At 44.5% G+C, this 17,252-nt stretch overlaps 1 protein-coding gene across 1 annotated transcript; it reads right to left on the reverse strand.

Annotated features, from left to right (window-relative positions):
• Positions 1–9,448: 9,448 nt before the first annotated feature.
• Positions 9,449–15,407, reverse strand: LOC110535430 (APC membrane recruitment protein 2-like). The gene has a single exon (XM_021620421.3). The coding sequence runs from the start codon at positions 14,713–14,715 to the stop codon at positions 12,712–12,714; it is 2,004 nt and encodes a 667-aa protein (XP_021476096.2). The 5' UTR covers positions 14,716–15,407; the 3' UTR covers positions 9,449–12,711.
• Between the last annotated feature and the right edge of the window lie 1,845 nt (positions 15,408–17,252).

The following is a 17,252-nucleotide window of genomic DNA, read 5'->3' on the forward strand; positions in this document are numbered from 1 at the left end:
TCCTCGTGGAGTGCAATGTAAGGCAGGTGGTTAGAGCGTTGGCCTAGTAACCGGAAGGTTGCAAGATCGAATACCCGAGCTGACAAGGTCCGAGCTGACATCTGCCGTTCTGCCCCTGAACAAAGCAGTTAACCCACCGTTCCTAGGCCATCATTGAAAATAAGAATGTGTTCTTAACTGACTTACCTAGTTAAATAAAAGGTCAAAAATTAAAAATTAAAAAATAAATGTTTTTTAAAAATTTATCGTCCACAATCGGTGTCCAAAATACCGATTACCAATTGTTAGGAAATCTTGAAATCGGCCCTAATTAATCGGACATTCCGATTAATCGGTCGACCTCTAATGCATACCCCACAAGACATGCTGCCAGGTCTCTTCACAAACTTAAAGTCCAGAACAGACTAAGGGAGGCACACAGTACTACATAGAAAATGTTCCATGTAGCCATGGCTCTAATTTCAAACGAATCACCAGCAACTGGACACGGACATTTTAGAAGATACATGTTTTGAATTGAGAACAAAGATTGTATCGCCAAGTTAAGTTTGGTCTAAAATTCTCTGTGTTACACCAAACAGTACCCATCTGGTAATGGCTAATGGACCATCACATTAGCCCAGAACAATAGCAACTTCCCTGTATATTGTATCAGCTAGTGTGCAATATGAGGACCCTCCCACTCTGTCTGCCAAATTCTCTCTTTTTGCTCTTGTTTACCTTAATAGGATGTCAGTGGGCGGAGCCGGGAGGGACGTCAGCGAAATTATAAATACATCTTTCCCCCATTCATTGAGGAGACTCTCTTCACACAGACACACACTGTATTTTTGGTTGTGGCTTGTTTGTTTTGGCACCTCTCCTCATTATCACCATCTACGCACACAACTACTCACACGCCATTGTTAATTGTACAGTGCCTTGCGAAAGTATTCGGCCCCCTTGAACTTTGCGACCTTTTGCCACATTTCAGGCTTCAAACATAAAGATATAAAACTGTATTTTTTTGTGAAGAATCAACAACAAGTGGGACACAATCATGAAGTGGAACGACATTTTGGGCGTGCAAAATTATTCAGCCCCTTTACTTTCAGTGCAGCAAACTCTCTCCAGAAGTTCAGTGAGGATCTCTGAATGATCCAATGTTGACCTAAATGACTAATGATGATAAATACAATCCACCTGTGTGTAATCAAGTCTACGTATAAATGCACCTGCACTGTGATAGTCTCAGAGGTCCGTTAAAAGCGCAGAGAGCATCATGAAGAACAAGGAACACACCAGGCAGGTCCGAGATACTGTTGTGAAGAAGTTTAAAGCCGGATTTGGATACAAAAAGATTTCCCAAGCTTTAAACATCCCAAGGAGCACTGTGCAAGCGATAATATTGAAATGGAAGGAGTATCAGACCACTGCAAATCTACCAAGACCTGGCCGTCCCTCTAAACTTTCAGCTCATACAAGGAGAAGACTGATCAGAGATGCAGCCAAGAGGCCCATGATCACTCTGGATGAACTGCAGAGATCTACAGCTGAGGTGGGAGACTCTGTCCATAGGACAACAATCAGTCGTATATTGCACAAATCTGGCCTTTATGGAAGAGTGGCAAGAAGAAAGCCATTTCTTAAAGGTATCCATAAAAAGTGTAGTTTAAAGTTTGCCACAAGCCACCTGGGAGCCACACCAAACATGTGGAAGAAGGTGCTCTGGTCAGATGAAACCAAAATTGAACTTTTTGGCAACAATGCAAAACGTTATGTTTGGCGTAAAAGCAACACAGCTGAACACACCATCCCCACTGTCAAACATGGTGGTGGCAGCATCATGGTTTGGGCCTGATTTTCTTCAGCAGGGACAGGGAAGATGGTTAAAATTGATGAGAAGATGGATGGAGCCAAATACAGGACCATTCTGGAAGAAAACCTGATGGAGTCTGCAAAAGACCTGAGACTGGGACGGAGATTTGTCTTCCAACAAGACAATGATCCAAAACATAAAGCAAAATCTACAATGGAATGGTTCAAAAATAAACATATCCAGGTGTTAGAATGGCCAAGTCAAAGTCCAGACCTGAATCCAATCGAGAATCTGTGGAAAGAACTGAAAACTGCTGTTCACAAATGCTCTCCATCCAACCTCACTGAGCTCGAGCTGTTTTGCAAGGAGGAATGGGAAAAAATTTCAATCTCTCAATGTGCAAAACTGATAGAGACATACCCCAAGCGACTTACAGCTGTAATCGCAGCAAAAGGTGGCGCTACAAAGTATTAACTTAAGGGGGCTGAATAATTTTGCACGCCCAATTTTTCAGTTTTTGATTTGTTAAAAAAGTTTGAAATATCCAATAAATGTCGTTCCACTTCATGATTGTGTCCCACTTGTTGTTGATTCTTCACAAAAAAATACAGTTTCATATCTTTATGTTTGAAGCCTGAAATGTGGCAAAAGGTCGCAAAGTTCAAGGGGGCCGAATACTTTCGCAAGGCACTGTATGTAGTAATTTAGTTAATATATTTGGTTATTCCTTGATCTCTGCGTCGTCTCCCTCTGTGTTATGGGCTACGAGCTGGTTTGTGGGGCTCGTCTGGGATCATAAGGTTGGTTCCTAGACATTTTGGTGGATAGTATTTTGTTGCATTATGATTGGTTCTGTAGGAACTTCTCTACCGTAGTCACTCCCCTGACAGATTTGCTGAAAGCTCATGCGGTGTACGTCTGGTCTCCTATCAGGCTTCTCAAGATGCAAAGAGGTTGCTTACCTCAGCTCCCGTGCTGGCTGCTCCTCCCCTGGACTTGTCATTCACCTTGCAGGTGGATGCAGGTGCAGTCCTGCTGCAAGCAGACGTGTCCGGTGTTGAGAGGCCTGTTTAGTTTATCTTCCAAGAAGTTTAACCATTGTCAGTTGAACTACTCTGTGGTGGAAAGAGAAGCGCTACATACACTGAGGTGTATGTCGGGTGTAGTACCTATTGTGGTCTATACCGACCATAACCCTCTCACCTTCTTGAGGTCTATGATGTGTCCTAACCAGATGGTTTGTTTTTACAGGCATTCCATCTCAATGTGAAGCATGTAGATGCAGACGCGTTCTCTCGTGCGCCCTGTTCCTGAACGCGTCTGGTCCTATTGATCGGCGGATGTGCTTTCTCATACGCGTGGTCCCTGAGGTTGTATGTCGTCCATGTGACTGGCCACTTTATTTTGTGTTGTCTTGTTCCTGTTTTCTGTTCCCTGTTGTCCTCTTTTCTCTCAAAGGTTGCTTCCTGTGAGCAAAGGTTGCAGAGGATGCGGATGGCTGGGGCAGTGGGGTAGCATTTTTTATTTTACCTTTATTTAACTAGGCAAGTCAGTTAAGAACAAATTCTTATTTTCAATTACGGCCTAGGAACAGTGGGTTAACTGCCTGTTCAGGGGCAGAACAACATATTTGTACCTTGTCAGCTCAGGGATTTGAACTTGCAACCTTCTGGTTACTAGTCCAATGCTCTAGCCACTAGGCTACCCTGCGTTAACATACGCAGTATTTTATTTTTGTTTGGGTGGGCGGAGCCGGGAGGGTGGTCAGCGAAATGGGACACACCTGGGCTCGGGTATGTCCCGGGGATACATACCTTTCCCTGATTCATTGAGGAGACTCTCCACGCAGACACATTTTTTTGTGGCATTTTGTGGCTTGTTTGTTTTGGCACCTCAACACCTCACACTACTGATTACTGACTACACACACCATTGTTGATTGTATATAGTTACTTTAGTTAATAAATACATTTTTGTTATTCCTTGGTCTCTGCGTTGTCTCCCTTTTTGTTACGGGCTATGAGCCGGTTCGTGGTAATTACTGGTAATTATCTACACTGGCTGTCTTATTTCCTTCCTCCAAAATGTGGTAGATGTATTAAAAAAGGTGGGATCTCCCGGACTGAAGTTCACAGGCTGCGCCTCAAATGTGGTCATGTGACATGCAGTGGTCCAACGTTAAACAATGGCCGCAGTCCAACACTTAATTTGAGGGCTGAGGGGATAGGGTGTGTCTTAAGTGGACACTTCTGATGACGAATCATGACGTCTGACGAGTATACACTTCCAGGGCAAGCGAGGAAGGAATGATTTTTAAATGAACCACCCTTGGTCGTAAATGAATCACTCGTTCATCCCAAGATGATTGTGTTTCAGCCACCGGTGGCTTGTGGGTGCTTTATGTGCTACATTCAATTGAGTGCATGTCTACTTCTATTAAATAAAAAAAACCTACTGTATGATAGCTAGAAAATGAATTAGCTGCCTAGCTGGAACTTCTGAAGGGAAATTATTTATTTCTACAACTTCCAAAAGATAACCAAACAAATGTTGTTACTATGTAAAAAGTAATTTATTTGCATTCGTTTTTACTTACACTTATGTTGACTTCTCCATTGATGTTGAAGTTTTCGCTGACTTAGCGGATGTACAATCGTCAAATTGAATTATGGGGAGTTTCAGGCCCTTGGAGTGAACATAAATTGTACACTCTCAAAAATGAAGGCTGAGGGGCTTATGTTGCAAACTTCCCTTGCTTGGCTAAACAGTTGGACCACCCTCCAAGATGGCGACGGGGATTTCCCCAACGGCATAATGTAAGGGTAAGTGGACGAGGGTGTGTCTTAAGTGTTCAGTCCCTCCAGGATTTCTTTAAAAAAAATGGTGATTTCTGCAGCCAAAACTGCTTGATTTTGCGGTAGCTTCTCTGAAATTCTGCGATACATTTTGAGATGGTTTTTTTCCACACGTTCATTTCATATAAAGCAATAAAAGTCATGTGCTCAGTTGTTGGACGAGTTTCAGCAGAATACATTATAAATACAAAAACTATTAGAAACATCTGAAGTGCTAAATTCTGTTTATTTTCCTAAACAAAAAGCTCTCATAATCCACTCACATATTCACTCTCTCTCTCTCTCTCACACACACACACCTCTCCATCAGGCTTGGTGCTTGCTATCAGCACGAGATGCACCTCCCATTCCTACTCTCTCTCTTTAAAAAAATAAACAATACACGTAAAAATAGAGTTGTAGTTGATTACATTTTTTTTAAATCCAGAAATATTGTGCTTTGGTGATCCATATTACGTTTTACAGAGAGTTTAAAACGGCAATGCTGACAAATTGCACTCAGTGCTTTGAGCAGTGCTCTCCATAGACAGACTGGGGAGAGCAGAGTGCCGACCACCCTACTAAAGCCAAGGTTAGCGGAGTAAAACGCCACTCACCTTGATTCTTTCAGGGCTTGTCAGTCTTCCCTGCTACCACTTCAGTCATGGCGATTTGCCGCTGCTATGGGAACTGTTCTGACATTCAAATATGCTTTGTTGATTTGAAGTGACTGTTGATTGCCAACATTCTCTAGTTTCCAAAAACATTTCGAAATTGTTTCGCACTGTAGTTAGCTGTTATTTTGGTTGGCAAATTAGATTGATTTCTGTTCATTGTACTGCCCTGTCAGCCATCAACAACCACCCATCATCTTCGCACGTGAATACGCTGACAGGCCAGCGGAAAACCTTTGTTGACGTGTGGTTGGATTGGGACATTTCCCACCGTAACAGTGCAGTAATTGGTCAAAATTACGAACCCGCTTTTGATTGGACCCTTTTATGCGCTAAAAGTGCGGGAACTGGTCAAAATTGCGAGTCTCGCATAATATGCGCTGATTAGTTGAGTTTGCTTTGAATTATGCGATCGCAGAATCCTGGGGACTGGCAGGCAATATGCAACAACAACTGCACATGCCCAGCTAGTTAAAGCTGATGGTGCATTTGTCATCTGTGCTCAGAAGCAGCAGTGTTGTGTCAGAACCACTAGAGGGTGATCTTGTCCTGGATTCAGACTGGTTCTGACTCCACTCTCCAGAGACAGGTCTAGAGGCACATTGTGCGTGGGCTACACAGGGGTTACACTGAGGTCTTATCTTATATGAGCTGAAACTGACCCAAAATCTATTCTTCATTGGTCATTCTTAACAAACTTCATTATGTGTGCTGTCTGAAGCGTTGTACCAGCGATATATAAGTATTTTGTTTATAACTAACCATAAACTTCATGGTGCACATCCAGGGTTGAGTAAATTACTTTCTAAACGTAATCTGTTAGTTACTAATTACCTGTCCAACATTGTAATCAGTAACATAACTTTTAGATTACCCAAATGTAGTAACGTAATCTGATTACTTTTGGACTACATTACCCTTAAAGGAAATGTTAATAGTCCATTTAAAAAAAGAATAGGTACATGTATTTCCAATGACACCATCGCTGTGCATCATGTGATTTTAATCAATTTATGAGTAGGCATTGCCTACTAATTGGTTGATGATGACATTGGAAACACTTATCCTCCTACAAAACATAGAAACATCTTTTTCACAATGTTGATGTTGGGGTGGTGCTGGAGATGATGAATATGAAGTTGAAACATGGTGAAATGTCCCTTTAAGAGGCATTAGAAGAAGATTAAAAGGATCCGCTAAATGCATTTGGTGTGTCATCATAGTGGTCTCTGACTTGTGGTAAGACTCCCTCAGGTCGAACAAACTTCAACTTGCACCTTTTTTAAATGCTGAATTGAATGTCATTGAGAAAACAGAACAGTGTCATAATGTTGTTTTTTTGCAAACATCTGTTCTGAATTTGAAAGTAATCCAAAAGTATCTGTACTCTGATTACAGTATTGTAGCTGGTAACGTACCAGATTACAGTTACAGGATGCTATACTTACATGTTTCTGTTTTTCCTGAGGGATGGGGCAGGAGGGCAGATTTCACAACATATATTGTATAAAGAGTGTGTGAGCGTAGCGGCCTACATCACCTCCTAAGCCCCCCTCAAAACACAGAGAGGGTGGGAGGTTCATTTTGGAGGGGGGGGGGGGGGGGGGCAGGGCAGGGCTGGATGTCAGAGATATGAGGCCTGACAGGTATTTCTCAGCAGTGTTGTTTTAGTCAATTGGAAAAGAATTGTCAGACATCTCTGTCTTCATGGGAGATGTGAAAACTCGGGTCAGTGAGAGCTTCGGCCTTCCTCAAAAGTATTTTCTATGTTCCTTATGTAACCAATGTGAAATGGCTAGCTAGTTAGCGGTGGTGCGTGCTAATAGCGTTTCGATCGGTGACGTCACTCGCTCTGAGACCTTGAAGTAGTTGTTCCCCTCTGCAAGGGCCGCGGCTTCTGTGGAGCGATGGGTAACGATGCTTCGTGGGGGACTGTTGTCTGTGTGCAGAGGGTCCCTGGTTGGAGCCCGGGGACGGACTAAAGTTGTACTGTTACACTTCCTTCCACTCTTCTCTCAGATCCTCTCCTCCAATGTGTGTTACAAAGGAGACGAGGAGAGGCAACACGAGGAATCAAGGAAAGACTTTTGAGAATGAGCCCGGGTCTCCAGCCTGAATGTTCTATCCACTCAGAGCTGAAACATTATTGACCATATATCTCTTGTAATATATATTCATCTCTATCCCATCCCTCTTCATGTCTCACTCTCCAGCCCCCGCCCCCTCCTCTTTCTGTCTCTTTCTCTCTCTCTCTCTCCCACACACACACTCACACTGCACACACACAGAGTGGCAGAAGCTGAGGAGGTGCATATGATATTGAAAAGAGGAACCATTACGTAACCACTTCTCTGAACAGGAAGTGGCATCATCTTGCATTGGGGGGGAGATCGGAGAGAGAGAGCCGGAGACCATTGAGGTGAGATTGACACATGGATATAATGTGTTAAAGGTGAGAGTTCTATTGAACAAAACAGGCTTGCTTCAAAACCACATGTTCATGCCATGAATGTTCAGTTTGTTGGTGTGTGTGTGTGTGTGTGTGTGTGTGTGTGTGTGAGTGTGTGTGTGTGTCACTGCACCAGTCTGACTCCAATCTGGTTTCTCAGTCCCCCCCCCCCTCCTCTCCTTGCCCAGCACCTTCTTCTTATTGGATGACCTAGTGGGGTTGCCAAGGAAACATCTGTGGTGGGGCGAAATGTGGGGTGCAGCTTTTTGAATGGGCTTCAATCACACATTCACACATGCATCCACTTTCTGGCACACGCATACACTCAGGTGAAAATCAGTGGTGAGATTTTCTACAATCAAGGCCAGTTACCCATGGAGATTAAATGATGGAGAAAAAAACAGATAGAGAAGGAAAAGAGAGGGAAGAACAGATGGAGGAGAGAACTACAATCATTGTTAACTCTTGAGTTTCTGAAAAAGAGTACATTATCTAGTATATCACACACAAAAGGTTCTTCGGCTCTCCACGTAGAATAACCCTTTTTGGTTCTACATAGGACCCTTTTGGGTTCCATTTAGAACTCTCTGTGGAAAGGGTCCTGCATGGAACCCAAAAGGGTTCTACCTGGAACCAAAAAGCATTCTTCTAAAGAACCATTTTAGGTTCTAGATAGCGCCTTATTGCTAAGGGTGTAGAACTGTATATCATCATCATCACCTCATCACCATAATCATAATATTTTAGTAGTACAATCTCACCTGAATTCATTCTTCTAAATTATGCAGGTTCTCAAACAAACATGCACACTGTGACTACAGACAGGCTCTTGATGCTAGACCTTTTCGAGCATCATTCGACATTTAGAGTCCACCCTAAACAAACCCTTATACACACACACACACACACACACACACACACACACACACACACACACACACACACAAACAGGCAGACACTTCACACAAAAAGCAGGCTCCCACTTCACACTGATAGTGTACACACACCCCTATCTCTGTCATCATGAGCAGCTTTGATCTGGTGTGCTGTTGCCATTAGAGTGTTATGGTGTTACGTAATGCTTTTACATAAACTGCACTCTGCAGGGAGAGAGAGGGAAGACAGATGGGGGGGTGAGAGAAGGAGAGACTTATTTTTGCTGCACCATTACAAAGGGGATTCGCACTGCACCAAATCCCCCTTCCTTACAAATGCATGCACAAACACACACACACACACACACACACACACACACACACACACACACACACACACACACACACACACACACACACACAGTTCCATATTGCCAGATTGCCTGAATCCAGCACATTTCTTTGTGTTCCAGATTCAGTCTGTCTCTCCCCACCATACATTCTAACAATCAATACTCAACATTGATTTATTTTAACGAACAAGCATGGGGAATTGTATCTCCATCTCTTGAAATGAACCAGACAGCTCTCTGAGCCACACACTAAAACAACAACAGCCTCCCTCCCCCACCCCTCATCCTCCTAGGGATTTAAACAGTGGGGGTAGGGGGTTGAACCACAAAGCTTCATCCATATCACCCACCAGCTGAACAACCATGCCCTACACGTGGTGTGTGTATGTGTGTTTGTTTGTGTGTGTGTATGTGTGTGTATGTGCAGGTGACAAATGGATGCTAACACTGAGCCAGAGTCCACTCTATTAGCACAAACACAGGGTTTTAATCGTTAAATATATAAACAGGAAAGAAAACAAAGACATTCACACCATTAACAGAGAGAAAGAAAGACAGACAGGAAGATAAAACAGTAAAAATGATGGATAATGCTTTCCACTGTAATGCAACGTGTTGCCCAGATTAAGAATAAGGTGGTGAACAGAGAAAAGGAAACCAAAACATAGAAAAACATCCAGACTATTTTTAAAACTGCGCTCCACCTTTACACTCTCCTCTCTTCGACTGTCTGTTAGGATTTCTCCGAACCGCCCCCCAAGCTAGTGGGTCCAATCAACATCCCTTATACCCACTTCCAAAACTCAGGAACAGACCGACAGATGGATAGACAGACCGACAGACAGGTAGGTAGACATAGGGTTAAGGACAACGTCATGCTCATTTTCTGCAGGTCTGTCACTCCTGATGGCATATAGAGGAACAGTGATCACCAGCAGGATGAGAGAAAAGGAGTGTGTGTCCATGATTTGGGGATGGGGATGAGGTGTACTCCTGAATGCAAGCCACAGGTATTAACTTTGGCCTCCAACCCCTTCCTCCTTCAGATATCAGAAACAATGGTCCACAAAGGTCAGCTAAGAACCTGCCCATTGGGCACACCAGGTCATTTCAACATGGATAATTGTGTCATATTTGGTTGAGACGTTGATCAATGAGATTACAACCTATATTCAACTCAAAAAGACAGCCAAACGTTAGTTGAATTTCCAATGTGTCATCAATATGCTTTCAACCATCTACAACCACGATCAAATTCCAATGGGAAAACTATGTCTGATTTTTGGTTTAGATGTCAAACGCCTATCACTGTACTTTCAACCATTTAAAAGCACAGCAGTTCAAATGGGAATACAATGTCAGATATTTTGTTTATTTATAAAACAGATTCATGTGTTATCACTGTGCTTCATCTGGTAGCACACAACCAAGTGACCTGGATTAAAGTTGAGATGACATTAAAAGTACATGATGCAAGTGATCAATGCCGTTTGAGATTCTGCGCAGATTATTACAGCGACCGTAAAGATCTCCACAGACCTGCAATGACCTATGATGCTATCTTGAACATGCACACTGTATATGATTACATAAGAAATGTATAGTTAACAGTAACCTCAAAATGTGGCCATGGATGTGTTACTCATTTTAAGGTTAAATGTTAAATTAGTTTGAAAGATTTACTGCATACAAAAATAATATGGAATTGTGTTTGGTTGACAACGCAACCAAATATCAACATTAAAAGGCGATGTATCTACTTATTGGATAGTTCCATCAGAGCCACTGGCTTAAACCTATTCTTTAACTTCTATTTTTGGTTGAGTTGGAGACATGAATCCAACATATCATTTGTTAACAAGTTAATCGGCTATTTATTTGTATTTCAAAAGGGATATTGAATTGTGTTCATTTTTTTGTCAACGCAACCAAATATCGACATTTGAAAGATATTTATCTTCTGCTTGGATAGTTCCATCTGTGCCACTGACTTACTCTGGCTTTAATTCCAGTTTGTCTGCAAATTAATAACTGATATGCTGGATTATTATATATGATTTTCTATGTTGAAATTTGGTTACCCTGATGCCATTATTCTCTGGTTGAAATTTCACCTTCAAAACAACAGGTTGATATTTTCCATGTAGATTTCACGTCACAATACATTGACAAATTACGTTGAAACACTGTTGATTCAACCAGTTTGTGCCCAGTAGGGGGGGGGGGGGGGGTGTTCGCAGTGAAGGTTGTTTGCGGTGTCTCATGAAACATTATCTTATAAAAAGAGTATGAAAACCAGTGAAGAACAAATTACTCAGTAGAAAAAAGCATTGTATTAATGTGTCCTGGTAGAGAAGAAAGTAATCCTTGATGTGTGTGTGTGTGTGTGTGTGTGTGTGTGTGTGTGTGTGTGTGTGTGTGTGTGTGTGTGTGAAAGAGAGTCCTTGACGTGGTGTGTGTGTGTCCTTAGTGTAGACTGTGTTCCCTGAACCTAGTGCCTTGTGTTCCAGGCACCTCATGCAGCAAGAGAGGAGTGTTCAGTGCTCGTTGTTCAGTCAGTAGAGGAACATCCTTCAATGCTGTCTCACTATTGCGTTACTTATTCTGTTTTTTTATTGGTTGGTTTGTTATAGTTGTTAATTCCAGAGAGATTGAACCTGCTGCTGTTTCTCCAGTGTGAGGTCATCATAGTACAGTAGTTGCTCGTTCGAGTGGTGGAGCACATATGGTCCAGAGGAGAATGTGTGTGTTTGTCATTCACTTAGGACGATTAAGTTTTGTGATGTTGTTTCTTGGTTATGTTCACTGGCAAGGTGAGGTATTGTATCCGGTGATCTCCATGTACACCTTAGTAAAAAATACATTAATAAACGCTTTCTGATTGTTTTTAGCAATGTTGTCACCACTGTTATCCACTGGTACTTTAGAACTGGGAGAAGAACAGTCAACAGTACACCCCACGTTGCCACGGGAAGTAGGGGTGCTGAAGAAAATTACAAAAATAGTTTTTTTCTAATCACAAAAGTAGTGCACTGGGCCTTTAATAGTCCTGTATTCCTCCTCTGTAGCTCAGCTGGTAGAGCATAGTGGGTTTGATTCCCGGGACCACCCATACGTAGAAATAATTGCACACATCGCTTTGGATAAAAGCGCCTGCTAAATGGCATGATGTAGATGAGGATTGAGACTGTGAATGTAGTCTGGGATTAGGAGGTAATTAGTTAACAATTAGATTATTACAAACTGTTTCATTAGATTAAACACGTGGTATCATGTAAAAATCTGTGTTTCAGAAACAAGGACTTGAAGAGAAGAAGAAAAGCTTCTCTAGTCATTCCTAGTGGTGTGCAGTGCAGTTGAATTCTGTGACCATTGTTTACATATTCAAAAGCGCTGAGAGTTGTCGAAAATGTGGATCCCAAACTTTGAAATGCCCTCCCCTCACCCACTTGAAGTCTTTAAAAGTGTCCCATACACATAATTTCAGTGATGCTGCACACACAAGTCCAGTGATGTAGATTCTTTCTTTTTAACTTTAACTTTTGGGGGCGTGACCCACCAGAACCAATGGAAGTGTTGATTAGAGCTCATATCACTCTCTTTCAAGTCTTTATCATTGTCTGATGCATTTCACAATACACCAGTCCGGCAATGTCATACACACTAGTCCAGTGATGTTGTCTAGTTCTAACCAAAGACATCAAAGTCCATGGCTGCCTCGTCCAGACTTACTTCCTGGGGGCTGGCCCTCGTGTAGCGTTGCCGGGCTTGTTCCCAGGGCGACGGACTGGCACCTTGGAGACAGGGATCCTGGTCCGGGCTGGGGGAGGAGCTTGGGTGGGTGTGTCAGAGGGAGGAGTGGCTGTGAGGACAGTGGAAAGAGCTGATTGGCTCACCGAGTGAGGGGGTGTGTTCTGTCTGACACTAAGAGGGATTTTGGACTCGCGGGGAAGGCTAGTGCTTCCCTTCATTGAGCGAAAAGATGAAGAGGAGGAAGAGGAAGGAGGAGTAGTCTGGGAGGGAGTGCTGCGTTTGTAGTCGTCAGTGGAGAGGGAAGGAGTACTTGTCAGATCTTCTTCCTCCTCCTCTTCCTCTTCATCAGATCTGTCCAATTCCTCATTGTAGAGGTCGTACAGCGCGTCGCCAGAGCAGCTGTCACGCGATAAACCAATCCTCTGGTTCCGCAGGAAGCCGTCGTCAGGCGTTGCCGTGGGGGTTGCCGAGGGCGTATCCCAATAGCCCTCGTCTCTAAGGGCCGGGACATCCTGTTGGGGCTGGACCTCCTCCTTAGTGTCCTTCTCATTGGGCAAAGAGGTTTGACGGGCAGCATGAGTGGGGAGTTTACTCATCCTTCCTCCCCCCACTAAAGGGATCTTGCTGAGTCCCAGAGACTTGACCTGGGGGGGTTTCCGCTCTGTACCCCTGGGGGGAGCCGGGTGAGAGCTGGGTCGGGGGAGGGCGGGGGAGTTCTCTCCCCCAGAGGGGAGCATGTGCCAGAGCCCCTGCATGTCTGCGTCGTCCACCCCGTCAGGGCTGGCCATCTCCTCGCCACCCCCCATGTAGGCCACCACGCCGCTGCCAGAGGGCTGCTGAATCGGGGCAGAGTGGGAGGGCATCAGCCGTGCCCTGGCTGGGAGGGGGGCAGGGGTGGAAGTGGGGGTAGGGGTAATGCTGGAAGGGGTGGCATGGTTAGTAATGGAGGATTTAGCTGGGGAGCTGCGTACTACCCCTCCCCCACTGCTACTGCTACTACTGGTGACACTTCCTCCTCCTCCATTTCCTCCTCCCACGTTTCCTGCCACCTCCTCCTCTGCGTCTGCGATGATATCACCGCATCCTGTCAGCGAATCAAAGCTCTTGAGCGAGGTGACGTCAGTGAAGAGGAGTGAACAGAGCCGGTCCACTGAGGGTTCAGAGGTGGGGTCACACCGATCCAGAGGGGGGGTGGCCGTTGCTGAGGAAATTGACGTTTTGGTTCTTGAGTGAAAGGCAGAGTGAAGAGGGGAAGGGGATGGTGTATAGGGGAATTCTGACAGGTTTGTCGTCATGGCAGTAGAGTGCGTGAGTGGTGTTGTGGCGTTGTCTGCGGGAGAAGTTCTCGCTGATTCTGTGTTTAGCTCAGCTTCCAAGCTCCCATTATCCTCCTGTGGTGAGCGGGGCTGGGGTTCAAGGGTCAGAGTGACGTCTTTCACTTCCTCCTTTAGAATCACATCTCCCTCTCTCACCTCCCTCCCCTCAGTTACCCCCACCTCTCCCTCCATCACTCTCTCCTTCCGCCGCCACCTTATACTACTAAAGAAGCCTTTTAAACCCCTCCCCCTGCTTCCAAACCCTGTATTCTCATTAGCTCTCACACTTCCTCGTCTGAGCAGCGAAAAGAAGCTCAGTGATTTGCTGAGAGACCTCACCTGTCCCGCCTCTGATATTCCAGACTCCTCCCCTCTCTGTCCATCTGTCTCCGAGCTTGTTAGTCCATCATGCGTTTTACTCCTGATGAGCTCATTAGCCGCCCCCACAGAATTCCCATTCACAGAATTCCCATTCTCGGAATTCCCATTCCCATTGGCCTCTTTGTTCCTGAAGGAGAAGAATCTGGCCATTCCGGAGCTGGAGCGTCGTTTTCCAAACAGCTTTAAGGCTGCTTTGTTGATCTTCCCTGGCGGTTGGGGGTCGCATGGGGGAACAGAAGGAGGAGGTGGAGGAGGTTCCACGCATTCTGACTGCACCTCCATCTTCTAGCTATCTCTATCACTCTATTTCTCCTGCTGTTTCCCTCTGTTCCGCTCTCTCTCTCTCACTCACACTCTCTCTCTATCCTGCAGCCTGGTACTCTCTCGCTTCCTCACTGGTTCTATCTGATGCTTGCCTGTTGGTTTTCCCTCTCTCTCTCTCTCTCTCTCTGTCTCTTTCTCTCTCTCAAACACACACACGCCGGGTGCTACTCCTGACTGTATCCATGGCAACTGGTTGGGCTAAGCAGCTTTCGTCAGAGTTGGCGGACTGCCCATGTCTCTCCTCCTCCCTCTCTCCCTCCCCCTCCCCACCCGATCAGCACCATGGCTCCCTCTCTTCTTTTCTGTCCTTTATTTATTCAACTTTGTTCACGCCCCCAGATTAGTTCCTCCCATCAAAGTGAGACATAGAGAGAGACTGACTTGTGCTGCACTACTGTGTGTGGTTGTGTGTGTGGTTGTGTGTGTGTGGGTGTGTGTACGTGTTTGTGTTTGTGTGAGATTTCAATAGTACGTTAGACAGATGAGCTTGTGTTTGCTTATGAATGTGTGACCTATACAGAACTTACATAATAACATGTGTGTATGTGTTCAGAAGTAAACACTAAGTATAAAAACTGATCCCCTCAAATCCCACTCAGATGAGAAGACTCAGTTGTGTAGTGTTTTTCCCCCATTGCATGTGTGTCTGTGTGTCTGTCTGTGTGTCTCTGTGTGTGTGTGTGTGTGTGTGTGTGTGTGTGTGTGTGTGTGTGTGTGTGTGTGTGTGTGTGAGTAGATCTGCTGATCAGTGGAATGAATAGGATAAAGCATGCATATAGATTTAGATAATTATCTCAGCATTGCTAATGTTCTCAACACACACACACACTCACTCACTCAGTCACACACACACACCTCCAGTAGAGTTTGGCCTGGCAGTATACAACATATGGCAGTATACAACTAACCCTGTTCCACATGGAGTCAAGGACCATGTGTCCAATAGGATATGAGAGCTAAGAGACAGTGGTCTAACAGTCTCATCTAAAGACGACTGACTGTTGGAATAGATTTTTTGGTGTTGTGTATTTGACCCAATGAAATAAATACATACATGTATAGTACCTGTATATCATACCGTTTTGTTCTGTCTCCCTCCTCGTGTTTTGTCCACAGACTCTGTTTCATTCTCTCCTTCCTATATGAGTACTGCTTATGTGCTCAATCTGTACTATCCTTTTTCTAGTCCTTTTCTATTCCTCCAATCCTCCCTATCTCCCCTCAGCACCCGACCTACTTTTAGCCGCTCTCCTCGCTCCTTCCCTCCTCCCCCTCTTCCTTCCTAGTTTTGAGGCACGGGACCCATCTTCCACCTCATTGCTATCAAACAATGTCTTCATTCACATGGAGGCTACCAACATCCACACAGACACACACACAAAGACAGGTGAGGGCTTCCCCAGAGTGAAGCGCTGAGGTGGATCTCCTTATGCTCTTTCCCAGCCAACTCTATTAGATAGAGCCTAACCAGGCCTGCCTGTCTGTCTACCTACCTTCCTGTCTGTCTGCTTATCTGTCTGTCTGCTTGCATGTCTGCCTGTCTACCTACCTTCCTGTCGGTCTGCCTACTAGCTTGTCTAACTACAGTACCTACCTGTCTGCCTGCCTGCGAAAATAGTATGTTACTCTCTATCTCTCTCTCGATTGCGTGTTTTTTCACAGGCCCCCTGGGTTGATCTCATCACTAAATGGGACAGTTAGAGGACATTACAGAGTGTTACTGAGTGTGTGCGTGTGTGTGTGTGTGTGAGAGAGAGAGAGGTATCTGTCTATTGACTCCATATTCAGACCAATGACTCAATCCATTGATGGGCTGAAGCAGAGTGGAGTGGATTGTGAGAGTGGTTGGTATGGTAACAATTATTGGATGGATCAGGCCGTGAATAGCCATGTTATTTATATCTGCCTTATTAGACATCCGCCTGGCCATAGTGGTAAGGACAGATTTGATGGATTTAACAGGTCATATCTTCTGCTCTGAACAATACAAAAGTATAACCCTTCCTCTAATACAGAATTAATAACACACAGTACACAGACATGTGCATGCAGACAGAGCATACACTGGTCACCCCCTCTGTAGCCTCAGGAGTCTTGTAGTGAGTGGTTTTGGGGGGTAGGGACTCTTGGAAGAGTGTCTCCTCAGTGTGGCTGGGTCAGAATTAGACTAATCCATGTATGTGTGTGTGTGTGTGTGTGTGTGTTGTAACCCCCCCAGGATTACTCATTGTGCTCTTTTGTTCCTGTAATGAACAGGGAGCAGCTTTAGGTCTTATTAAGTGACATAGAGCCACTCCCCCCATTGTGACACAGTATGAATATACACACACTCCTATATTAAAATCACATGTACAGTTCAGTCAACAAATTGTATTTGCTGTCTTAGGACTGGTCTAAATGTGAGCATGAAAAGGGAACATGTAGATACAAAAGTATGTGGACATCCCTTCAAATGAGTGGATTCGGCTATTTCAGCCACACCCGTTGCTGACAGT

This window comes from Oncorhynchus mykiss, chromosome 11 (assembly GCF_057628025.1).
Source record: "Oncorhynchus mykiss isolate SJ-2025 chromosome 11, ASM5762802v1, whole genome shotgun sequence".
In the NCBI taxonomy this organism is placed as follows: domain Eukaryota; kingdom Metazoa; phylum Chordata; class Actinopteri; order Salmoniformes; family Salmonidae; genus Oncorhynchus; species Oncorhynchus mykiss.